The sequence below is a fragment of the Gorilla gorilla genome, chromosome X (genome assembly GCF_029281585.2).
Source record: "Gorilla gorilla gorilla isolate KB3781 chromosome X, NHGRI_mGorGor1-v2.1_pri, whole genome shotgun sequence".
Lineage (NCBI taxonomy): Eukaryota > Metazoa > Chordata > Mammalia > Primates > Hominidae > Gorilla > Gorilla gorilla.
In genome coordinates, this window is record NC_073247.2 from 152,913,187 (window position 1) to 152,939,910 (window position 26,724).

Below are 26,724 nucleotides of genomic sequence, written 5' to 3' on the forward strand. Positions count from 1 at the left end.
GTAGTACATCAAATGGAATATTATTCAGAAATAAAAGAAGTTAGCTGTCAAACCTTGAAAAAACAAGGTATATGTATTAATCCATTCTTGCATTGCTATAAAACAATACTCGAGACTGGGTAATTTATAAAGAAAAGAGGATTAATTAGCTCATGGTTCTGCTGGCTATACAGGAAGTGTGGTGCCAACAGCTGCTTCTGGTGCAGCCTCAGGAAGCTTACAATCATGGTGGAAGGTGAAGGGGAGCCAGTATGTTCCATGGCAAGAGCAAGAGCAAGAGAGAGAGAGGTGGTCCCAGAAACTTTAACAATCAGGTCTCAGGTGAATTAAGAGTGACTATTCCTTTATAATCAAGTGGATGATGTTAAACCCTTTATGAAGGATCTGCCTCATGATTGAGTCACCTCTCACTAGGTCCCAGCTCCAACACTGGGAATCACCTAACAACATGAGATTTGAAGGAGGCAAAGTGACGTGGTTTGGATTTGTATCCCCACTGAAATCACATGTCGAATTGTAATCCCTAGTGTTGGAGGAGTGGCCTGGTTGGAGGTGATTGAATCATGGGAATGGATTTTCCCCTTGTTGTTCTCATGATAGTGAGTGAATTCTCAGGAGATCTGGTTGCTTAAAAGTGTGTAGCATCTCCCCCTTCTCTCTCTCCTGCTCGGGCCCCGTGAAGATGTGCCTGCTTCCCCTTCCCCTTGTGCCATGATTGAAAGTTTCTTGTGGCTGGCTGGGCACAGTGGCTCACGCCTGTAATCCCAGCACTTTGGGAGGCCGAGGCAGGTGGATCACGAGGTCAGGAGATCGAGACCATCCTGGCTAACACGGTGAAACCCCATCTCTACTAAAATTACAAATAATTAGCCGGGCATGGTGGTGGGCACCTGTAGTCCCAGCTACTCGGAAGGCTGAGGCAGGAGAATGGCGTGAACCCAGGAGGCGGAGCTTGCAGTGAGATGAGATTGCGCCACTGCACTCCAGCCTAGGTGACAGAGCAAGACTCCGTCTCAAAAAAAAAAAAAAAAGTTTCCTGTGGCCTCCACAGCTATGCAAAACTGTGAGCCAATTATATCCCTTTTATTTATAAATTACCCCGTCTTAGGTATTTCTTTATAGCAGTGCAAGAATGGACTAAAACAGAAAAATGGTACCAGGAATTGGGGCATTGCTATAAAGATACTGAAAATGTGGAAGTAGGTTTGGAACTGGGGAACGAGCAGAGGTTGGAATAGATTGGAGGGTTCAGAAGAAGACAGGAAGATGAGGGAAAGTTTGGAACTTCCTGGAGACTTGTTGAATGGTTGTGACCAAAATGCTAATAGTGATATGAACAGTGAAGTCCAGTCTGAAGAGGCCTCAGGTAGAGATGAGGAACTTATTGGGAACGGAGTAAAGCTCACTGTTGCTATGCTTTAGCAAAGAGACTGGTAGCATTGTGCCCCTGCTATAGGGATCTGTGGAACTTTAAATTTGAGAGAGATGATTTAGGGTATCTGCAAGAAGAAATGTCTAAGTTGCAAAGCATTCAAGATGTAGTCTGGCTGCTTCCAAAAGCATATTCTCGTATGCATGAGCACACAGATGTTATGAAGTTGGAACTTATATTTAAAAGAGAAGCAGAGCATAAAAGTTTGGAAAATTTGCAGCCTAACCATGTGGTAGTCAAGAAAAACCCATTTCCTGAGGAGGTTTGCTTAAGTAAAGAAGAGCTAAATGTTAATAGCCAAGACAATGGGAAAATGCCTCAAAGGCATTTCAGAGACCTTTGAGGCAGCGCCTTCCGTTACATGCCCTGAGGCCTAGGGGAGAAAAATGGTTTTGTGGATCAGGCCTAGGGCCCTGCTGCCCTGCACAATGTTGGGACCCTTCTCCCTGTGTCCCAGCCACTCCAGCTCCAGCTGTGGATAAAAGGGCCCGAGATACATCTCAGGCCGCTGCTCCAGAGGGTGCAAGCCACAAGCCTTGGTGGCTTCCATGTGGTGTTAAGGCTGCAGGTACACAGAGAGCAAGAGTTGAGTTTGGGAGTCTCTGCTTAGATTTCAGAGGATAAATGGAAATGCCTGGATGTCTAGGCAGAAGTCTGCTGCAGGGGTGGATCCCTCATGGGGAACCTCTACTAGGGCATGTGGAGGGGAAGTGTGGGATTGGAGCACCCACAAATGTTCCCACCAGGGCACTGTCTAGTGGAGCTTTGAGAAGAGGGCCACCATCCTGCAGACCCCAGAATGGTATCTCCAGAAATAGTTTGCACTGTGTACCTGGAAAAGCCACAGGCACTCAGTGCCAGCCCAGGAAAGCAGCTGTTGGGGATGAGCCCTGCAGAGCCACAGGAGTGGGGCTGCTGAAGGCTTGGGAGCCCACCCCTTATATCAGTGTGACCTGAATTTGGGACATGGAGTCAAAAAAGATTATTTTGGAACTTTAATGACTGCCCTGCTGGGTTTCAGACTTATGTGGCGGTTGTAGCCCCTGTCTTTTGGCCTATTTCTCCCTTTTGGAAAAGGAGTATTTACCAAATGCCTATACCCCTGTTGTATCTTGGAAGTAACTGACTTGGTTTTGATTTTATGGGCTTATAGGCAGAAGAGATTTGCCTTGTCTTAGATGAGACTGAACTGCGGACTTTCTGAGTTAATGGTGAAATGAGTTAAGATGTGGGGGACTATTGAGATGGATGATTGTATTTTGCAGCGTCAGAAGGACATGACATTTAGGAGGGGTCAGGGGCAGAATGATATAGTTTGAATTTGTGTCACTGCCCAAATCTCAGGTTGAATTGTAATCCCCAGGGTTGGAGGAGGGACCTGGTGGGAGGTTATTGAATCATGGGGGTGGATTTCTCCCTTGCTGTTCTCATGATAGTGAGTTCTCATGTGATTTGGTTGTTTTAAATATACACCATCTCTCCCTTTGCTCTGTTCCTCCTGCTCTGGCCATGTAAGGTGAGGCTGCTTCCCTGTCACCTTCCACCATGATCGAAAGTTTCCTAATGTGTCCCTCATCTTTCTACCTATACAGCCTGTGGAAGCACGAGCCAATTAAACCTCTTTTCTTTATGAATTACCCAGTCTCTGGTATTTCTTTTTTTCTTTATCTTTTTTTTTTTTGAGACAGAGTCTCGCTTTGTCTCCCAGGCTGGAGTACAGTGGTGCGATCTCGGCTCACTGCAACCTCTGTCTCCCGGCATCAAGCAATTCTCCTGCCTCAGCCTCCTGAGTAGCTGGGACTACAGGTGCGTGCCACCACGCCCAGCTAATTTTTGTATTTTTAGTAGAGACGGGGTTTCACCATGTTGACCAGGCTGGTCTTGAACTCCTGACCTCATGATCCACCCACCTCGGCCTCCCAAAGTGCTGGGATTACAGGTGTGAGCCACTGTGCCCAGCCTCTGGTATTTCTTTATAGCAGTGTGAGAATGGACTAATACTAAAAATATCCAAATCATATCATTCTGCCCCTGGTCCCCCAAATTTTGTGTTTGTCTCACATTGCAAAATACAATCATGCCTTTGCAATAGTCTCCCAAAGTCTTAACTTGTTCTGTGTTATTAACTCATAAGTTCCAAGTCCCAAGTCCATAGTCTCATGTGGAGAAGAGTTCCTTCCAACTGTGAGCCTATGAGATAAAAAGCATGTTGCTTATTCCCAAGATATAATGGTGGTACAGGCATCGGGTATACATTTTCATTTCAAACAGGAGAACTTAGCCAAAATACATGGGCTACAGGCCCCACACAAGTCTGAAACCAGCAGGGCAGTCATTAAACCTTAAAGCTTCAAAATAATCCCTGATTCCATGTCTCACATCCAGGGCACACCAGTGCAAGGAGTGGGCTCCCAAGACCTTGGGCAACTCTGCCCTTGTGATTTTGCAGGGTGAAGCCTCTGTGGCTGCTCTCACAAGTTGGAGTTGAACACCTGTGGCTTTTCCAGATTCAGTATGCCATCTGCCCATGGCTCTATCATTCTAGAGTCCAGAGGGTGGTGGCCCCCTTCCCACAGCTCAACTGGACAATGCCTCATTGGAGACTCTGTGTTGGGGCTTCAACCCCACATTTCCCCTCAGTACTGACCTAGTAGCATTTCTCTGTGGTGCTGTGCCCCTGTGGCAGGTTTCTGTCTGGGTACCCAGACTTTCCGATACATCCTCTGAAATTTTGGTCGAAGCTGCCAAGCCTCCTTCATTTTTGCATTCTGTGCACCTGCAGGCTTATTGTCCTGTGGAGGCCACCATGGGTTATGGTTTGTGCCCTCCAAAGCATCCCAAGCTGTACCTGGGACCTTTTGATCTGAGGCTGGAACTGGGGTTGCCTGTATGCAGGAAGCAGTGTCTTGAGGCTTCTTTGGGGCAGCAGGGCCCTGGGCCTGGCCCGTGAAACCATTCTTTCTTCCCAGGGCTCTGGGCCTGTGAGGGGAGAAACTGTCTTCAAAATTTTTGAAATGCCTTTGAGGCCTTTTTCCCATTGTCTTGGCTATAAGTAGCTGGCTGGCTTTTAGTCATGCTAGTCTCCCTAGCACGTGGTTGCTCCACAGCCCTCTTGAATTCCTCTTTTGAAAATGCTCTTTCGTTTACCAAAATTGGCCAGGCTGCCCATTTCCAAATTTTTATACCCTGCTTCCCTTTTAAATATAAGTTCCAAATTTATTTCTTTTCTCTCATATCTGATCACAGAGTGTTGAAAGCATCCAGCCCAAATCTTAGATGTTTTGCTGCTTAGAAATTTCTTCTGCCACATACCATAAGTCATTTACTCTTAAGTTCAAACTTCCAGAGATCCCTAGGACGTAAACACAATGCAGCAAAGCACTTTGCTAGAGTATAATATGAGTGACCTTTATTCCAGTTTCCAATAACTTCCTCATTTCCATCGGAGACCTCATTAGTCTGGACTTCACTGTTCGTATTCTTATCAGCATTTTTGCATACAATCATTTAGTCTCTAAGAAATTCCAAACTTAACCTCATCTTCCTGTCTTCTTCTAAGTCCTCCAAACTCTTCCAACCTCTGCCCATTAACCAGCTCCAAAGCTGTTTCTACATTTTTAGATATTGTTATAACAATAGCCCATTCTTTGGTACCAATTTTTGGTATTAGTCCATTCTTGCATTGCTATATAGAAATGCCTGAGACTGAGTAATCTATAAAGAAAAAAGGTTTAATTGACTCGTGGTTCTGCAGGCTGTAAAGAAGCATGACAGCATCTGCTTCTGGTGAGGGTTTCAGGAAGCTTACAATCACAGAAGAAGGCAAAGGGGAGCCAGTGTGCCATGTGGTGAAGGCAGCAGTAAGATAGAGAGAAGTGGGAAGTCTCATACTTTTTGAACAACCAGATCTCATGTGAACTGAGTGAGAATTCACTTATCACCAAGCGGATGGTGCTAAAGGATTAATGAGGGATCCACCCCTATTCTCCAATACCTCTCACCAGGCCCCACCTCCAACACTGGGAATCACATTTCAAGATGAGATTTTGAGGGTGCAAACATCCAAACCATATTAACAGACATGTGCGCATATAGCTGAGTGAAAAGACACACATAGTGCTAAGTGAAAGAAGCTAATATGAGAAGACTACATACTGTATGATTCCAACTATATGACATTCTGGTAAAGACAATGGAAACAGTAAAAAGATCAGTGGTTTCCAGGTTTGGGGAGAGAGTGAAATGAATAGGTGGTGGACAGACGATTTTTAGGTCAATCAAGCTATTCTTATTTTATTTATTTATTTTTTTTGAGACGGAGTTTCTCCGTTGTTGCCCAGGCTGGAGTGCAATGATACGACCTTGGCTCACTGCAACCTCCGAGTCCCAGGCTCAAGCGTTTCTCCTGTCTGAGCCTCCCAAGTAGCTGGGATTACAGGCACATGCCACCACACCCATCTGATTTTTGTATTTTTAGTAGAGATGAGGGTTAATCATATTGGTCAGGCTGGTCTCACACTCCTGACCTCAGGTGATCCACCCGCCTCCGCCTCCCAAAGTGCTGAGATTATAGGTGTAAGCCACCACGCCCAGCTGAAACTATTTTTTACAATACTATAATGGTGGATATATGTTATTATATATTTTTCAGTAGCCACAGAATGTACAGCAGAGAAAGTGAACCCTAATGTAAACTATAGACTTTAGTCAATAATAATGTATTGACATTGGCTTATCAATTGTAACAAATGTATTACACTAATGCAAGATGTTATTAATAGGAGAAACTGTGTGGGAGGGTATTGGGGTAAATGGGAAAAATCTACTTTCTGCCCAATTTTTCTGTAAACTTAAAACTTCTCTAAAAATGGTTTATTAATTATAAACAAAAGGCAAACAACCCAGGTTTTTCTAATGGGCAAAAGTCTTGAATAAACTAATTCACAAAAGAAGATATGAGAATGGCAAATAGATATATGAAAAGGTTCTTAACATCATTATTGTAAAGGAAATACAATAAGATACCATTTTATACTAAAATTTGGATGGCTAAAATTTTTTAAATGCATAATTCCCTTAATGATATTGAAAATGCAAAATCACCGGAATTCTCACACACTGCTGGTAGGAATATAAAATGGTGCATCCACTTTGTAGAACTGTTTCGTAGTTTCTTTTTTTTTCTTTTTTTTCTTTTTTTGAGACAGAGTCTTACTCTGTCTCCAAGGCTGGAGTGCAGTGGCGTGATCTCGGCTCAGAGCAACCTCTGTCTCCTGGGTTCAAGCAATTCTTCTGCCTCAGCCTCCCGAGTAGCTGGGACTACAGGCATGTGCCACCACACTTGGCTAATTTTTGTGTGTTTTTAGTAGAGATGGGTTTTCACCATGTTGGTCAGGCTGGTCTCAAACTCCTGATTTCAAATGATCCGTCCGCCTTGGCCTCCCAAAGTGCTGGGATTACAGGTAGTTTTTTAAACAGTTAAAGGTACACCTACACCACGGCCCACTATCGGTTTCTAGAATAAAAACATGTTCACAAAAATTTTCTACTAGAATGTACATAAACCACTGGAAACAACTCAAATGCCCATCGACAGAAGAATGTTTAAAATGCATTGTAGCACATTCCTATAATCAATACCACTCAGAAAACTACTAATACACACAAGACAAAGATTAATCTCAAAAGCATTATTTTGAATGAAATGCAGACACATAAGAGTAGCATACCTGTATGGTTCAATTTATATACAATCCAAGAACAGGGGAAACTGCTTCCTGGTTATAGAAATGAGAAGGGAGATTGGCTGGGGCTGGGTGTACAAGGGAGACTGACTGCAAAGAGACACAGAGAAATTTGGGGGGTGATGACAATGCTCTATATTTGACTATGGTGGTGGTTATATGGCTCTATACAATTGCTAAAACTAGTCAAACTGAACACATACTGTTTATGCTTCTAATTTATATAAATATACCTAAATTAAAAGAAAAAAGACTGGAATATTAACTTCAAAGACCTCAACAAAAGAAAAACTGATGATACAAAAATTCTAAACATAACAAAACTGTCATTCTAGTATAAAGACACAGAACGCTTTTGTACCAAGAGAGAGTAGCTTCCATTTACCTGAAAGGGCCCTAGGAGAGATATAGCTAAATGTGAACTTTAGTAGCATCTTCAAAAATGACACATGGGAAATATATTCTATTTGATTTTCCAAACTGCCAAAAGCGTATGTCTTTATACCAACATTTCAGTTACCCGTCTTGAAATTGCTGTTTTGAAGTCCAGTTCCCCAGTACCTCAGAATGTGACCTTATTTGGGGATAGAGTCTTTGCAGAGATAATTTGGTTAAAATGAATTCATTAGGGTACGATCTATTCTGACTGGTGTCCCTGTAAAAAGAGGAAATTTGGGTGCACACACCCAAAGGGAGAACAATGTGAAAATACAGAGAAAAGACTGCCATCTACAAGCTAAGGAGAGGGGCCTAGAACAGATCCTTCCCTCACAACCCCCAGAAGGAAGCAACCCTGCGAACACCTCGATCTTTTACTTCTAACCTCCAGAGCTGTTAAAAATAAATAAATTTCTGTTGTTTAAGCCACCCAGTCTGTGCTTCTTTGTTATAGCAGCCCTAAAAAACAAGTACATAATGGCTTAGTTAACTAACACTACTCCCACAAAACGTAGTTCAGATGTCGGGTACCACTGTATACCCACTGGTTATTCCATAAAGTACGTATTTTGCTGCTAACTCTTCAGTCCACATTTCATTATATAAATAACAGACATGCATCATAAATGGCCAATCACATCACTTTCTATAAAGACTGTCAGTAATTGGTCACTGCACATCTAATATTTAATGCATACATAGCAAAGCATGTTAATTGTGTTGCCTCCTTTCCTTTCAGTGATAAAGCTATGTGACATTTTAGATAAATGGACAATAGAAAGATGGAATTGGACAAAGAATGAAAATGCAGGGAAGAAATAAATCAGCAAACAAAACACTGAACGTGAAATTGGAAAGTGGTTGTAATGGGAAGGATGAAGATGTCCCAAAGGAAGTAACACTGGCAAAAACTTTCACATTAAAGAAACTTTTGGGGAAATTTTACAAATTTAAATACAAAGGATAAAACACTGGAAGCAATCCATACTTAGAAAGGAATATGACAATTCACTAAAGCAAAGAAAGATGCTTACTTCATATCATAAATTACATAATTTATGTGCTAAGAAGCTGTTGTGATTTTCAAGAATCTCGAGGAAGCTCCCAATAGCTATCTCATTCTGCCACAACAAAGCAGATATCTCTTAAGTGCTTACTAAGAAGCCCGTGTGACTTTCACATCTGCCTATGCACCTGTCTGCAACTACCCCAGAGTATAATGGACTGTTCTCTTCCACCTTTTTTTTTTTTTTTTTTTATTATACTTTAAGTTTTAGGGTACATGTGCACATTGTGCAGGTTAGTTACATATGTATACATGTGCCATGCTGGTGGTATATCTCCCAATGCTATCCCTCCCCCCTCCCCCCACCCCACAACAGTCCCCAGAGTGTGATATTCCCCTTCCTGTGTCCATGTGATCTCATTGTTCAATTCCCACCTATGAGTGAGAATATGCGGTGTTTGGTTGTTTGTTCTTGCGATAGTTTACTGAGAATGATGGTTTCCAATTTCATCCATGTCTCTACAAAGGACATGAACTCATCATTTTTTATGGCTGCATAGTATTCCATGGTGTATATGTGCCACATTTTCTTAATCCAGTCTATCATTGTTGGACATTTGGGTTGGTTCCAAGTCTTTGCTATTGTGAATAATGCCGCAATAAACATACGTGTGCATGTGTCTTTATAGCAGCATGATTTATAGTCCTTTGGGTATATACCCAGTAATGGGATGGCTGGGTCAAATGGTATTTCTAGTTCTAGATCCCTGAGGAATCGCCACACTGACTTCCACAAGGGTTGAACTAGTTTACAGTCCCACCAACAGTGTAAAAGTGTTCCTATTTCTCCACATCCTCTCCAGCACCTGTTGTTTCCTGACTTTTTAATGATTGCCATTCTAACTGGTGTGAGATGCTATCTCATAGTGGTTTTGATTTGCATTTCTCTGATGGCCAGTGATGATGAGCATTTTTTCATGTGTTTTTTGGCTGCATAAATGTCTTCTTTTGAGAAGTGTCTGTTCATATCCTTCGCCCACTTTTTGATGGGGTTGTTTGTTTTTTTCTTGTAAATTTGTTTGAGTTCATTGTAGATTCTGGATATTAGCCCTTTGTCAGATGAGTAGGTTGCGAAAATTTTCTCCCATGTTGTAGGTTGCCTGTTCACTCTGATGGTAGTTTCTTTTGCTGTGCAGAAGCTCTTTAGTTTAATTAGATCCCATTTGTCAATTTTGTCTTTTGTTGCCATTGCTTTTGGTGTTTTGGACATGAAGTCCTTGCCCACGCCTATGTCCTGAATGGTAATGCCTAGGTTTTCTTCTAGGGTTTTTATGGTTTTAGGTCTAGCTCTACACGTTCAGAGAAACTTCTCTAGTCACAAACTATAGAAATGATCCCTGAAAGTATAGTCTTCTCTTCCACCTTTTAAATCTCATTCATGCAAGTGCCTCTTACTGGAAAACTGTAATCCAGAATCATTTCGGGGAGAGGATTCTGGGAAACTGTTCACTGGCTTCTCTTCTGTGATACAAAAAGAGGATCTTAAAGCAGCTTGGTCGTTGTGGTAGGCAGAAAAATTGCCTTCCAAAGATGTTCGATCCCTGCAGCCTGTGAATATGTTACTTTATATGCGAAAAGAAACTTCAGAGATGGTATTAAGTTTACTTTAAAAATAGAGAAAATATCCTGGATTATTCACGTGATCCTAGTGTGATCACATGGGTCCTTATTAAAACTGGAAGAGGGAGACAGAAGACTGAGTCAGAGAGATGCAAGAAAATTCAAAGTGTGAGAGGGACTCCTACCCACCATTGCTGGTGTGAAAGATGGAGAAAAGGGGCCAGAAGCCAAGGCATGGAGGCAGCATCTACAAGCTAGATATCACCTTCTTCTGACAGCCTAAAAGGAAACAGGAATGCTAGTGCTACAACTGCAACAACCTGAATGTACAATAAAACAATTCTCGACCGGGCACAGTGGCTCATGCTTGTAATCCCGGCACTTTGGGAGGTCGAAGCAGGTGGATCACCTGAGGTCGGGAGTTCAAGACCAGCCTGGCCAACATGGAGAAACCCATCTCTACTAAAAATACAAAATTAGCTGGGCGTGGTGGTGCACACCTGTAATCCCAGCTACTCGGGAGTCTGAGGCAGGAGAATTGCTTGAACCCGGGAGGCAGAGATTGTGGTGAGCCACAATCTTGCCGTTGCATTCCAGCCTGGGCAAAAAGAGCAAAACTTCATCTCAAAACAAAACGACAAAACAAAAAAAACAATTCTCACTTAGAGCCTTTAGAAAGGAACAGAGCTCTACTGACTCCTTGATTTCTGCTTGGTGAGAAATTCATCTGACTTTTGCCCTAGAGAACTGAAGGATAATCAAGTTATGTTGTTCAAGCTACTGAGTTTGTAGTAATTTGCTACTGCAGCAATGGGAAACTAATACAATGGTCATGCTGAGTTCATAACAGGCCTCTAGAAATAACGAGGACATAAGTGGAAACTCGGTCAAAAAGTCTAGCAGTAAGGATTGAACCCATTGAAATGTAGGGCTACAATTAAAATAAATGTAGAGATTATGAGTACAAATTTTAAAAATATAAATTCTGTAAATTCTGATAATATAGAAATTAAGTAATTAAGGAAGAGAAGAACTAGAGGAAAATGGCTAGCTATTTCTGTGGTAGTAAGTTCATCTTTCATAACTGAGATCAAACCATCATTGTAACTAGATAAAATAATATAAAAACTCAGATACTTTTAACGATAAAGATAAACATTGGAGAAATAAAATAATTAACCAAAATTTGGGTAGTAGAGAAGTAGAAGGGAAAGGTGGAGAAAGTGGAAATATACTAATTCCACCATTGTTCATTATAAGCAAAGAATACTATCTAAAGAAGAGAGGATTAAATGTGTTTTTTATAATTAAAGCAAAACTAGCAGATTAAAAATATAGCCCTTCCCAAGCTTCAGAAGAAATACACAAAAAAGTAAAGAAAATATATTAAAGACATTTAAAACAGAAAACATAACATGAAATAACTTGACAAACTAAGCCCATAAGTGCCTACCATTTAAATAAAATCAGCTAAAGTCACTTTTTAAAGGGTATGTTTTCAGATCTCATTACATAGCAAAACCCCTGTACTTAAAAATGACTCAGAAACACTAACATTAAATGATGGAGAGAGTTAAACCATGCAAATGCAAACAAAAATAAATCAGGATTCATACTTTTAAAATTGGACATGTTGAATTTATCGCAAAAAGCATTATAATAGAAAAAATAGTGAAACACTTTGTTGGTTTTTTTTCTTCAACTTTTATTTTAAGTTCCTGGGGTACATGTGCAGGATATGCAGGTTTGTTACATAGGTAAATGTGTGCCATGGTGGTTTGCTGCGCAGATCAAACCGTCACCTAGGTGTTAAACTCTGCATGGATTAGCTATCCTTCCTGATGCTCTCCCTCCCCGTACCCTCCTGACAGCCCTCAGTGTGTGTTGTTCCCCAGCCATGTGTCCATGTGTTATCATTTAGCTCCCACTTTCCCACTTATAAGTGAGAACACGTGGTGTTTGGTTTTCTGTTCTTTCATTAGTTTGCTGAGGATAATAGCTTCCAGCTCCATCCATGTCCCTGCAAAGGACATGAACTCATTCCTTTTTATGGCTGCATAGTATTCCATGGTGTATATATACCACATTTTCTTTATCCAGTCTATCATTGATGGGCATTTGGGTTGATTTCATGTCTTTGCTATTATGAATAGTGCTGCAATGAACATACACATGCATGTATCTTTATAATAGAATGATTTATATTCCTTTGGTTTTATACCCAGTAATGGGATTGCTGGGTCAAATGGTATTTCTGCTTCTAGATCTTTAGAGAATCTCCACACTGTCTTCCATGGTAGTTGAACTAATTTACATCCCCACCAACCGTGTAAAAGCCTTCTGTTTTCCTTGCAACCTCACCAGCATCTGTTGTTTCTTGACTTTTTAATAATTGCCGTTCTGACTGGCATAAGATGATATTTCATTGTGGTTTTGATTTGCATTTCTCTAATGATCAGTGATGTTGAGCTTTTTTTCATGTTGTTGACTGCATGAATGTCTTCTTTTGAGAAGTTTCTGTTCGTGTCCTTTGCCCACTTTTTAATGTTTTTTTTTCTTGTAAATTTGTTTAAGCTTAGTGGAACACTTTATAATGATAAAGGTTGCAATTCCCATCAGAGATCCAACAATTATGAAAATCCATGTGCTAAATAATGTAGCATTAATTTTCATAAGGCAAGCATTTCAAGAGTAAAAAGAGAAGAATAAAATCATATTAGTAGTGAAGGGTTTTAATACATCTCTCTCAGTCCATAATAGATCCCAGAGGACAAAAAATCCCTACATAGATCTCAATATCCTAATTAGTAAAGTGTATGTAATTGACAAATATTGAACCAACCATATTAATGTCAGGAAAAGGACTAAATTTAAGGTTCTCAGATTCCCAGTATGCTGTTTTCTTGCCCCTGAAACTATGATTTTCATTTATATTAAATTATATGCAAAAGAATGATGTCAGACTTATACCTCAGGCCATACACGAATAACTTGAAATAAAACAAAGGCCCTACAGCAATAGCTAAAACTATAAAACTCTTAAGAGAAAACATAGGTTTTAGTCTTCATGACTTTGGATTTGGCAATGGCTTCTTAGATGTGACACCAAACACACAAGTGACAAAAAAAGTAGAAACACCGGACCTCATAAAACTTAAAAGCTTTAGTGCCTCAAAAGACACTATCAATAAAATGAATGGACATCCCAGAGAATGAGATAAACTATTTTCAAACTGTATATCACATAAGTGACTAATATGTAAAATATGTAAAGAACTCCTCCAGCTCAGCATGAAAAAGAGAAAACACCCAAATAAAAAGTGTGCAAAGGTCTTGAATAGACATTTTTCCAAAGTAGGTATACAGTTGATCAATAAGCACATGAAAAAAAATTCAAGATCGTTAATCATCAGGAAAATGCAAATCAAAACCACAATGAGCTACTGCATACCAATTGGTATGGCTATAATATTAATTTTAAAAAACAATAAAAAGTGTTGCTGAGAATGTGGAGAAATTGGAACCCTCAATCATTGCTGGTGGGAATGTAAAATGGTGCAGCTGCTAAAAAAAGCCTGGCATTGTTCTCAAATGGTTAACCATAGAGTTACCATTTCATCCAGCAATTCTATTTCTGGGTATATACTTGTGAGAAATGAAGACGTATGTCCACCCAGAAACATGAACATGATTATTTATAGTATCATTATTTATAACAGCAAAATTGAATCAACTCAAATGTCCATCCACTGGTTCAATACATAAAATGAGGTGCATCCATGCAAATAAATATGATTCTGCAATGCAAAAGATGAAGTATTGATACATACTACAATATGGATGAACCTTAAACAAAATGCTAAGTGCAAGAAGCCAGTCGCAAAGGAACACACGATTCCATTTACATTAAATCTCTGGAATAAGCAAATTCACGGATACAAAAATAGAGTAGAAATTGCTTAGCACTGGGGAATGGAGGAAATGGGCATGACTGCTAAAGGGCTAAAGGGAATGGAGTGCCTTTTTGGGTGAACATGTTCTAAAATTGGTTGTGGCAATAATTTTACAACCTTGCGAATATACTAAAAGTGTGCTAGATTATACACTTTTAAATGGCAAATTGTATGGCATGTAAGTAATCAAAATCAATATCATACACACACACGTACACATATGTTTACACTGAGAAACAGCACCCATGTTTACACAGAGAAGATTAGTGTAGGGTTTTGCAGTGTGACAATCCATGCACGTTGTCACTGATCTGCTGCCTCACCTTTTTGATGTAGGTATTACAGACAGACTTGTAACTCCTTCAGCTCCTGCGGTATCTTCGGCTTCATCTTCTCTGACTGTTGGGCCAGGTGTGTGTTTAGCTTCCCGATGAAGGACATTGACTTCTCTTGCACTTCATCTGCATCATCCAAGTTGAAGGTTTAGAGGTCGCGGGAAACTGATGTGGATTTCTGCTCATCTTTGGGAATTCTGGTTATCCCTTTTCTCCACCATTTTGCAGGCATCTTTCCTTCCTTACTGCCTGTCCTGCTATCTTCAGCATAAACACAAGACTCAGAAGTAATGGGAAAATATAGATTTCTTTACCACTTCCTACAATAGCATATAATCAAATAATGCCTATAATAAACGCTTTATTCTATATTACTCATAGTGGTTCTGTTGCAATTGTGATACATGTCTGGTTTCATAATGTTTCCAGATAGTCTCTTACATCTTATCAGCCTGAACAATATTATTGCCTGCATAGATTCCCCACGTGGCAAATCTACATGCAGTTGTCCCAGACAATAAAAGCTGTCCCAGACAGCCTTTCCAACTTTTATCTTCTGACAATATTATCTCAAAACAACAGATTACACCTTAGCTACTCCCTTAAATCACATTTTGCCCCTCCCATCTTCTTCACATCAGTGTTATGCTTTATTGTGCTCGGTGATATAATTTGGAATTTGTAGCTATAGACAACATTTCTGTCTTTGCCAAGCAGTTAATTAAGGTGTTACTATAACCTCACTGCAAATGTAATCTAAAGGATTAAAGCATGACTCAAACTTACCTATCTCAAGATAGTCAGATAAGCTATATTTTGGGAAACTAACATTGAATGAGCTTCTACATTATGCTTATCACATCCTCTCATTTACTACTAAAAACCTTGCATGATCAATATAGTTTTGCCTATTTCACAAATGAAAAAACTGAGGCACAGAGATGTTACTATGAAAACAATGACGCTAATATGCGTAACTGTGAATGGACTTGATTTGGTTTCTTCCTGTAGAAAGCATGTCAGTGGGCTCTCCCATATACTTTTTCGATTTCTCTCCCCTGCTCATCACACATTTTAACTCTGTCCCTGACTATACATTGGCCTTATTCTCATCAGCTGCAGATGTGGTTTTCCCACAAGACTGTGGAGTTTCTGGCAACAACTAGGCTTCGTATGTTCCCAGTTGAACAACTCCAGTAGAAAAATAACTTTCTTCTGAAAGTCTTCCAGGGGAGGACTCTGACAGGACATGCTTTAATTATGTCTCCCTTGGACCAATCACTGTGACAAAAAGGATGTTCTACTTTGAATGACTCAGCCTAAATCAGGTCCATTCCCCTGTGGCAGAGAGCAGGAGGTGGGTAATTGGGAGGAGACACCATTTTAGATGCCACTGTCATGACCACACGAAGTGGGCATTCTCCAGCGGAGCAAAAATAAGGGAGGTGGGAGGGTGCGCTGAGAACTTGCCTAGCTGTAGTTAACAGAGTCACCTGCACTAGTTGACTCCTTTTTAGAGGTAAAATTTTAGATACAATTTGGGTAACAGTCTCAAAATGATAAAGCTGTTCTACAATCGTTTGATCCCAGGATAGCAATATGAAAACACAATTATTTTATTGATTAAAAATATGTGCATTATCCAGAATCATTTTTGTACTCCGTTTGTCTTCTGCTCAGTCTTGTAAGATGTCTCAACCTAGTAACTTTCTATTTGAAAAGAGAATTTTTTATATAAATTGCTTTTCATTAAGAAACACTAGACTATGTCCTGAGGCAGGGTAAGGATGGGAGAATATCAATGTCCATACTTATAGATTCTCACACCAGTGAAAATCTGGCAATTTCTTTGCTACTTTTGGAAAGATTTATTTTGTCAGTCTGGTAGTGACTCTTAGAAATGATCAACGCAATCCTTAGATGTAGGAGAAAATGGAGAGATTACACTGTGGTTTAAGCTAATCTCCTTTGAGATATGGTTTCTTCTTTCATTTAAGAGCTGTTATTTTGCTTGGTTTCAAAGATGATAGGAAATCATAGTTTAGAGGAAGAAACAGTCAAAATAAAGCCAAAAGCACTCAGTTTCTCTGTTTTTGAGAGCCTAGTCTTTTTATGCTTTCAAAGACAATGTCCAGTGAACTCTTTAGTTAGTTGGCCCTATTTTGTGAGCAAAGTAAAACAAAATTTCAATGTTAAAAATTTAGCAGTAATTGTTCATATAATAAATTAAACTAGATATGTACATTATTTTCATAAAAAACTGCTTCAGTGCTTTTTAAAAAAATAATTTCATCCTGGCCTGGCACGGTGGCTCATGCCTGTAATCCCAGCACTTTGGGAGGCCGAGGCGGGTGGCTCACCTAAGGTCAGAAGTTCGAGACCAGCGTGGCCAACATGGTGAAACCCTGTCTCTACTAAAATTACAAAAAGCTAGCCGGTTGTGGTGGCGGGCACCTGTAATCCCAGCTACTCGGGAGACTGAGGCAGGAGAATCGCTTGAACCCGGGAGGCAGAGGTTGCAGTGAGCCGAGATCATGCCATTGCACTCCAGCCTGGGCAACAAAAGTGAAACTCCATCTCAAAAAAAAAAATTATTCTTTATTTTAGATTCAGAGGGTACATGTGCCGGTTTGTAATATGGGCATATTGCGTGATGCTAAGGTTTGGGATATGAATGATCCTGTCACCCAAGTGGTAAGCATAGTACTCATTGGATTGAAAAACAACCCCCCCGATTAGTCCCCAGTGTCTGTTGTTACCATCCTGTGTCCATAAATACCCAATGTCTAGCCCCTGCTTATAAGTGAGAACTCGTGGTATCTGATTTTCTGTTCCTGCGTTAATTCACTTAGGAAAATGACCTCCAGCTGCATCCATGTTGCTGCACATACAAGTATGTGTTTAGACAATAAATTCATTATAAAGAAAGAGAAAAAATATGACAATTGTAGAAACTGATACTGATTTTTAAAATAACACTAACTCTTGTCAGACATTTGGAAGAAAGCACTGCAGAAAATGCATAAATTATCACATTCCAATAGCAAATTCCTAGGTTTGCAGAGAAAATAGAATGGATACTTAAAGGTAAAATTAAAGTTTGGATTACTGTTAACTTTTATTTAATCCACTAAGCTGCCTACCTCTGAAAATATAGTAGCACTCTATGGAAGCCCATTTTTGATAGGCAGTTTCAAGACAAAACCTGTGTGTCGCTACTGTTGTGATGAGACCTGCTATCTCATTTGAACACCTCAATGGCAAAAGGACCTTTATGATTTGACTGAACATTAGTAAGAAGTGAAAACAAAGTCACTGAAGTTAGCACTGAGTTTTGCCAGAGTTCTGATGAAGAAGTGCTCTCAGATTATTGAAATGATTTGGAAACATCTTACCTCATTATCTCATGGATGGACCTTGGAGGCCACTAATTCTAAGGCCTGGAGGTTGTAGACTTGTTCCATTGACAAAAGTAAAAGGTGAAAGTATTGACAAAGAGTAAGATGTTGTAGGCACTTGTGAGGAGATAACCACAGGACAAAGGGAAGGTGGTTGGAGGATGGTTTTGAGTTTTAGTGCTTTATGATCTTGCTACTATGTACCAGGAAAAGTGTAGGTTTGCTCGATGCACTTGGAGCTGGGCCATCGACACTCTGATCACCCTTGATCGAATTCAGCTGATTCAAGTTCTGTATGAAAAGACCTTCTGAATGAAATGGGGATCTTTCTGGGCAGGGTTCTTATTATGCATGGGGACCTTCTTACCATATTGGTATCTCCTCAGGTTAGAAAACTGCAGTTGAGATATGACTATTTTTCTGATCCTCCCTTTCTTTTAGTTTGTTTTCATTTTGCTTTTCCTCTAGCTTTAGTAAAATCATTTTGAAAATCCTAATTTTTCACAACTTGGCCAAAATTAACAAGAAGTTAGTTTTTTTCTCGTTGTTTGTTCTTTAGCCAGGAAGAAACTGGGGATAGCCTTTTCTTGAGATTAAGTATAAGAAACACAGAAGGGGCCGGGCGTGGTGGCTCACACCTGTAATCCCAGCACATTGGGAGGCTGAGGCGAGCGGATCATCTGAGGTGGGGAGTTCGAGACCATCCTGGCCAACATGGCGAAACCCCGTCTCTACTAAAAATACAAAAATTAGCTAGGCGTGGTGGCATGTGCCTATAATCCCAGTTACCTCAGAGGCTGAGGCAGGAGAATTGCTTGAACCCGGGAGGCAGAGGTTTCAGTGAGCCGAGATTGCGCCACTGCACTCTAGCGTGGGCAACAGAGTGAGATTCTGTCTTAAAAAAAAAAAAAAAAAAAAAAAAAGTAGGAAATACTTCTATTTCATTTTCTATGTTGTGAAAACCTAATGTTGAGCTGGTCAAGTGGGAAATTTGTTTTCTGCTGCTTTACTCCTCCTGAAAAATTTGATTTCAATTTCAAAACTGCTCCAAAGTGAAATGGTGCTCAGTAACCACGTATTACTTCCCATCATGGGCTCATCAAAAACACAACTTTCTACTACTGATAACCATTCCCAAAAGAGAAAAGGTATGAAAAGTGTAAGATTTGCAGGTCAGTATGAGAAAAATGTCCAAGTGAGATTTTCACGAGATCTTCCCGTGCCAATAAAAATATCACCTGCGGGTGCGGCGGGCTGCGTGCGCGAGTGGGAGGTGGCAGGCCTGCGACTCCGGCCTTGCCCGCGCCCGCTCTCAGCGCGACGTCTCCAGCCATGAACCGGTTTGGTACCCGGTTGGTGGGAGCCACGGCGACTTCTTCGCCGCCGCCGAAGGCCCGCAGCAATGAAAACCTCGACAAAATAGATATGTCTTTGGATGATATCATCAAGTTGAATCGAAGGGAAGGGAAGAAGCAGAATTTTCCAAGACTAAATAGAAGACTCCTCCAGCAAAGTGGTGCCCAGCAATTCAGGATGAGAGTGCGATGGGGAATGCAACAGAATTCTGGTTTTGGTAAGACTAGTCTGAATCGTAGAGGACGAGTAATGCCTGGAAAGAGACGTCCTAATGGAGTTATCACTGGCCTTGCAGCTAGGAAAACAACTGGAATTCGAAAAGGAATTAGTCCTATGAATCGTCCACCTCTAAGTGACAAGAATATAGAACAATATTTTCCAGTGTTAAAAAGGAAGGCAAACCTTCTGAGACAAAATGAAGGGCAGAGGAAACCAGTAGCAGCTCTCAAGAGACCTAGCCAGCTAAGCAGAAAAAATAACATTCCAGCTAATTTTACCAGGAGTGGAAATAAATTAAATCATCAGAAAGATACTCGTCAGGCAACTTTTCTTTTCAGAAGAGGCCTGAAGGTTCAGGCCCAGTTGAGTACAGAACAACTGCTAGACGATGTAGTAGCAAAGAGAACTCGTCAATGGCGGACTTCCACCACAAATGGAGGGATTTTGACTGTATCTATTGACAATCCTGGAGCAGTGCAATGCCCAGTAACTCAGAAACCACGATTAACTCGTACTGCTGTACCTTCATTTTTAACAAAGCGGGAGCAAAGTGACGTCAAGAAAGTTCCTAAAGGTGTTCCCCTACAGTTTGACATAAACAGTGTCGGAAAACAGACAGGGATGACGTTGAATGAGCGGTTTGGGATCCTGAAGGAACAAAGAGCCACTCTCACATACAACAAAGGGGGAAGCCGCTTTGTCACCGTGGGATAGGTCCCATGTCAAAGGAACTTTTGAGTGATGACTCTGAGAAGTTGAATTGCTTGAAGAGTTCATCATGGAAATTCGAGAAACTTTACTTCAAAATATTCACAAGGCTAAATAACTCTTATTTTTATTTTTGAAGGTTTTTTTTTTAAAAAAAAAAGTATAAAATAATGCCCTGAAAGAATAATAGGGATTATACCTATCTGTTCTTAAAGATTTCATGGTTGGCTCAGACAGAACAATCATCTTTTTGACTTCTTTGGTTCCTCATGCAGCAGAAGGAAGACAGAAAGATAGAAATTGATTATTTTTATGATAGTGGTATTCAGGATCTCATCACCTTTGCCCGTGTTTTAGACTTTGTCATGGTAAATCCTGGTCTTCATAAACATGAGTAGGTCCCTTGGTTGCTGTCACTTGCCCTTTAATAGTGTTGACGTAGTCAGTGCCGTTGCCTTTTCTTCATTAGAGACACAGAACAATGTATTAGAATTTCCAGCTGTGGGTTTGAAGACTTAGGGGGACATCCAGAACGTGCTTCCTCTTTCAGACGGTGTAAAGTCTCCTGGAATTACACAGCTTTAGTGCTGAGCTTTTAACAGGAAATGTGGCCCTAGGTATTAGTCTTAGTTTAAAATGTTGGTGTTTAGAGACTGTAAATGCATATTCACAAAGTTATCTGATAGGGCCTTGGAGGAGAAGGTCCAGTTTTAAAAAATGACAGTTTGTGTTTAATAAATGAAGGCATGAGAGGAAGTAAGTAGCAAGTTGAAGGACAGGTAGTTGAGATGAAACACTTCAAAACCCTGGTTATAGGTGTACTGTTTGGATGTAGCATAGTCTTGAGTCTAGCGTCCACAAAGAATTATTCAAATAATATTTAGAAGAATTATAACTATTACATTGAATGGAGTCCCTTGGATATTTTGATAGTAAAATTAATAGCCATAAAGTCCTAGACTTCTTATTTGAAGTTAAAATTTCTTATTTGAAAAGTTGAAATTTATGAGCTTTGAAGATTGCTAAATTAAATAATTTATAGCTCCAAAAACAAAAATATACTTGTATATGTCACAGAGAGAAAAAATGCAAAATTTATAATAGAGTTACATTAACCTTGTTGTTTACCTTTCACTGATTTCTTATATGGTATAAATTAAAGTTCAGGCATTTATGGGGAGAAAAGGCCCTCCCCACCGACCCGCCACCTGCCACCTCTGACGGAGTGGGAGAAGTTAGTCTGTGCCAAGATAGTACTGAGTCCTCAGATGTTGTATACTGTAAATTACGGTATAATGCCAAATGCAGCAAAATCTTCTAGCTGTACATTACAAGTTTGGTCATTTTGAAGCTTGACATTTTAGTTTGCCGTTATGTTAAAAACATCTAAATAGGTGTTAGTTTCTCAGGAGTAGATTGTTAGTGTTGACTTTTCCTGTAAAGCAGACATCGTTCTTGGCCTGCCCTGCGTTGTATACTAGATTTCGTTGTTGTCTCTCATGCTTCTTGAGTTGCTTCATGGTTTATGCTCACCATGGAAAGCTATCAGTAACAGTTTCATGCTTATACCAAAGAATTAAATCTGATCTTTAATATCTGATATTTTCCTGGTACTTGTACTGATAAGGGATTATTGGAAGTCAGTCACAGAATTTGGAAATAAATTCTAGTCTCTCCTTAGCTATTTGATGCTTTTCATATAGGCCAAGAACTCATTGCAAAACATTTTTGCAAGGATGAATGCCTGTATTTGGTCTAGGAACAGTACATTTTAGTCTGATTTAGAATGACTGGTAGCTTATTTTAAAGCAAGGAAAAGCAGCTGAGCTCAAGTTTGCTGTCTTTAGAATGGTTTGTGAAAATATGGTATAAAGGTGTTTTCATTTTCCTGTTCTTACCTATATTGTATAGAGCTATTCATGCCATTTTTTGGGAAAACCTTAAAAATTGCCCCAAATACTGACATTGAGTGCATTAAATAACAAATTATCTTTGGTATATTAAACTTTTATTCTTCATGCATCTGTAATTTAAGTATAATGTTTTGCCTTTGGTACAACTAAATTAAAACTCTTGGTGGTCACATATTGTATATAAACAAAACAATATGCTTTGTTGAAGGAAAATTTTCTTTATTGGAATGTGGTTGTAATCCTTGTTCAGTTCTTAAGTTTCAGTTTTTTTAAAAAACAGGATGCAACTTAAACTTTTCTTTGCATCAAGGTATATGCAAAACATTGGTGCCGTGCATCACCAAATGAAAGTTTGTATTTAATGAGGAGGTGCTTTACACTGTACTTTTTGGTGTTTTTTGGAAAAGTTACATTTAGATCTATTCTGAAGCTGTTCATTTTTAACAAATAAAATGTTACAGGTTTCACATGAAAAAAAAAATATCACCTGCAATTCAAGGAACATAACTGGCTCCGTGAGCTGAATCACTTTACCTGGCTAAGTCTCACCTTTCTCAGCTACAAAATGAAGGGGTAGGTCCAGATCAGTGATTCTCATCCTTGGCTACTGTACATCGTAACTTTCCAAGATGCTTTTCAATCACACTGGGCCCCAAGAACACTTTGTATGATACGGGGGTCTCTCTTCCTTAAAGGTTTGATAGAACTTGACTAGAAAATTTCCTGGATATGTGCATACATGTTTATGTGTGTGCGTGTTGACATATTTTCACAGGCAGATTTTTATCTACTGATTTAATATATTTACTGGTTATAAGTTTATTCAGGTTTTCAGTGTTTTTGTGACACACTTCTGAGAAGTTTTGCTAGGAAATTGTCCATCTTATACATGTTTAAGTGTATACTGGCAGAAAGTTGTTAATAATATTCCTTTATACTTTTACAATTTTATAAGTATATTTGCAGTTACATTCATACTTTCACTTATAATATTGTTTATTTGGCTCTTTTGTTTACCCTTTTAATCTTTATTTCTAGAGTTTTTATCTATTTGACTTTTTTTAAAAAAACATACATTTTGTATTATTGCTCCTATTATTTCTTTGTTTTTTCTTTACTTCGGTTTTTATATTTACATGCTCCTTTTCTACTTTATTTGCTTTTGTGCTGCTATTTTTTGTTTTAGGTTTTTGTGTAGCACATTTGGCTCCCTCGTTTTAAGCTTTTCATCTTTTCTGATGTATGCAGTTGGGTCTAAACCTTTCCCTGTCATTACTGCTTTGGCTGTGTATCACAACTGTTGACATGAAATGTTTTCATTGTCATTCATTTCAAAATATGATTTAATTTCTATTATGGCTTTCTCTTTGTTCCATAAGTTATTATAAATATATTTTAATCTTTCTAAGTAGCAAGGAATTTGTTTTCTTTTAGCTTTTTATTTCTGTTATTTCATTTCATCTCAAACCATATGGATAGTCCATATGATATTGATTGGTATTTGTTAAGATTTTCTTTGTGGATTAAAATTATTTTTTGTAATTATACCTTAAGTTCTGGAATACATGTGCAGAATGTGCAGGTTTGTTACACAGGTATACACGTGCCATGGTGGTTTGCTGCACCCATCAACCCGTCATCTACATTAGGTATTTCTCCTAATGCTATCCCTCCCCTAGTCCCCCACCCCCTGACAGGCCCCGGTGTGTGATGTTCCCCTTCCTGTGTCCATGTGTTCTCACTGTTCAGCTCCCACTTATGAGTGAGAGCATGCGGTGTTTGGTTTTCTGTTCTTGTGTTAGTTTGCTGAGAATGATGGTTTCCAGCTTCATCCATGTCTGTGCAAAGGACATGAACTCATCCTTTTTTATGGCTGCATAATATTCCATGGTGTTTATGTGCCACAAAAAATGTGGTTAATTTTTTAATAAAGCCCCATCGGTGCTTTGAAAAAAATTTTATTATCTAATTGCTACGTGTGAGATTCTATATGTCCATTAAATAAAGCTTGCTAATTTTGATATACAAATATTTTATAGTCTTTATATATATTACTGATTGATTCATTAGTTTCTGAGCAAGAGGTATTAAAATCTTCCACCATGATCATATATTTATGATTTTTCTCTTTATAATTCTAATATTTTTGGTTTTACATGTTTTGATGTTATGTGTTAGGTGCTTATAAATTCCCACTAATATCTCTTTAGTGTACATTTTAGCATTATCATATAACTAAAAATGCTCTTTTGTCTAAATTCTGTTTTGCTTAATATTGATATTAATATACCCATGGCACATTAATCCTGATTTGTTTTCTTCCATTCCTTTATCTTAAACGTCTCAAGGTCTTTACATTTTAATCATCTCTCTTATAAACAACGTATGGCTACATGTTTTATATGCAATATGACCATTGATTTTAACTGACAATTAAGGACATTTACATTTATTGTGATGACAGATATATTTCAATATATTTGTACCATTTTCTTTTTGCATTTCTTTCTAGATTCTCTCTTTGCTTCAGTTTACCTCCCTCCTTTCTTGCATTCTGTTTACTAATCTGCTCATCTTTGTTACATTTTCCTCCATTAGCATATAAATAATACATTTCATTCATTTCTGTTTTCCTTTTTTTCACATTTTATTTCTAATGTTTTAGTCATCAATTTTGAGATTTTAAAGAAGTGACTTAAACTCTAAACTTATCAGTGCCTCTACTCCCCTTTTGCACAATAAAGTTCTTAGATCACTTTTTACAGAGATCATCCTCTTCCATTCTTAGATGTCTAGTATTTTAATTCCATTTCATTTTATGCCCATCTAAAGTTAAGCTACAGTTATTGTTTTATGTAGCTCATGCTTAAATTACCCACGTATTTATCAGCTTCTTTTTCACCATTGCTTGTTACATCTCAGTCCTTCCTCTGAGTGTAGTTTTTATTTTTATATGGTAGTTCCATTAACATTATAGCAAAATCTATAATCTGGTGACCTCTCAGTCTTTCTTTATCTGAATGTATGTTCATTTTTACATTATAATCAGTCAGTTACAGATTGCTAGGTTTGCAATTACTTTCTTCCATTGCCTGAAGTAATGATTTCATTGTCTTTTGGCTTCTTTTACTGCTTTTGAGAAACTTACACCCATGTAATGGTATATTACTTCTTGTTAGGTAAACTTCTCCCTCTCTTGGTAGCTCTTAGGATTGTTCCCCAAATGGAGATATACCTAATGTTAAATGACGAATTACTGGGTGCAGCACACCAACATGGCACATGTATACATATGTAACTAACCTGCACATTGTGCACATGTACCCTAAAACTTAAAGTATAATAAAAAAAAAAAGAAAGGATTGTTCCCCTGTTGTTGGTCTGCGGTTTCACTATTATATGTCTACCAGTAGTTTCAGGAAGCTGTGAGTCATCTGGACTGGAGGCAAATTCTTTCAGGATGATTTCATGTTTGCCAATGTCCAGGGATAAAGGCAGTTTATTTCCAATTTTATGCCAACTTCTTGGCTTGAGGTTTCCTGCATCACACAGGTGGAGTGTAGTTTCATATCCACATGTGGCACAGACCTAGAGCTTTGAATTTTTAGAAGAGATATTTTGACGGTTTTTTCCTACCCAGAGACATGAAAACACAAAATTTCTCACTTGTCGTATCCCTGGATTGTTAGGAATCTTAATTTGTCATTTCTTTTATTCCCCCATACCTCATCATTTAGCCAAAGATGCAGACCTTCAAGGTTCCTGTCTTTAAGCCAGGATTTTACTTCAGATTGTTTTCCTCCATAAGCCAAAGGCCTAATCTGTTCTCAGATGGATGTCAAAAGCTCCAATTCTTATATTACTGATACCCACAACCCCTTATCATTCTTATCCCTGTAATAGTTACAGCACTACTATTAACTCATATACTTCTTACTTAGCAGTTTTTTCTTAATTTCGGACACCAGAAATTACGATCTCAACTAAGTACACGAAAGAATTTTTTTTACATCTAGTTCAGCACTAACTAGGTGTTCATTGCAAGGGTATTTTCAATTCTCTTTATCTGCTGCTTTGCTGCAGAAGACTAATTGTCTATTTTGGGTATCTGTCTTTCAAAGTAGACTCACGCTTCTCCAGGCTAAAACTGGAGTTAAGACTTCATGGAGTGTGGTAGTAGCAGCATTCTAGGCAATAAAAGAGAATGTTCAAAAGCATGGAATTAAACACCCTATGGTGTTTTCTGGGAACAGTCCAGTGTAGTATATCTTTTGGTTATGTGAGGGTACGTAAAGGAAGCTATGACAAGTGCCAATGGTGATGGTCATTTCATGTCATCATAAAGAATTTAGTTTTATTTTCCAACAAAATTGAAGCCATTGGAGAGTTTAAACAGTGGAATGTCATAATCAGATTTGTGTTCCAGGCCAATGGCTCCAATTGCTCAGGCTGATATGAGCATAAGTAAAAGTGGATGTGGGAAACCAATGAGACAACCACAAGAGTTCAGGAAAGAGTGCATTTTAATCAGGCTATTTTCAGGAACACAATTTCATCTCTAGGTTTCTGGAGACCAGAGAAGACACTTTACAGACGCGTACA

At 39.0% G+C, this 26,724-nt stretch overlaps 1 protein-coding gene, 1 long non-coding RNA gene and 1 pseudogene across 3 annotated transcripts in view; 2 read left to right on the forward strand and 1 right to left on the reverse strand.

Annotated features, from left to right (window-relative positions):
* LOC129529681 (uncharacterized) overlaps positions 1-26,724 on the forward strand; it is a 417,056-nt gene that overhangs the window by 22,555 nt on the left and 367,777 nt on the right. The gene's annotated exons all lie outside the window — the stretch shown is intronic.
* On the reverse strand, positions 9,927-10,033 carry LOC129530173 (uncharacterized; annotated as a pseudogene).
* LOC115932385 (UAP56-interacting factor-like) lies at positions 19,180-22,587 on the forward strand. The gene has a single exon (XM_055375411.2). The coding sequence runs from the start codon at positions 19,259-19,261 to the stop codon at positions 20,213-20,215; it is 957 nt and encodes a 318-aa protein (XP_055231386.1). The 5' UTR covers positions 19,180-19,258; the 3' UTR covers positions 20,216-22,587.

Bases quoted from the DNA above. Each gene is read 5' to 3' on its own strand.
- LOC115932385 (XM_055375411.2), top strand. From the start codon at position 19,259: ATGAACCGGTTTGGTACCCGGTTGGTGGGAGCCACGGCGACTTCTTCG.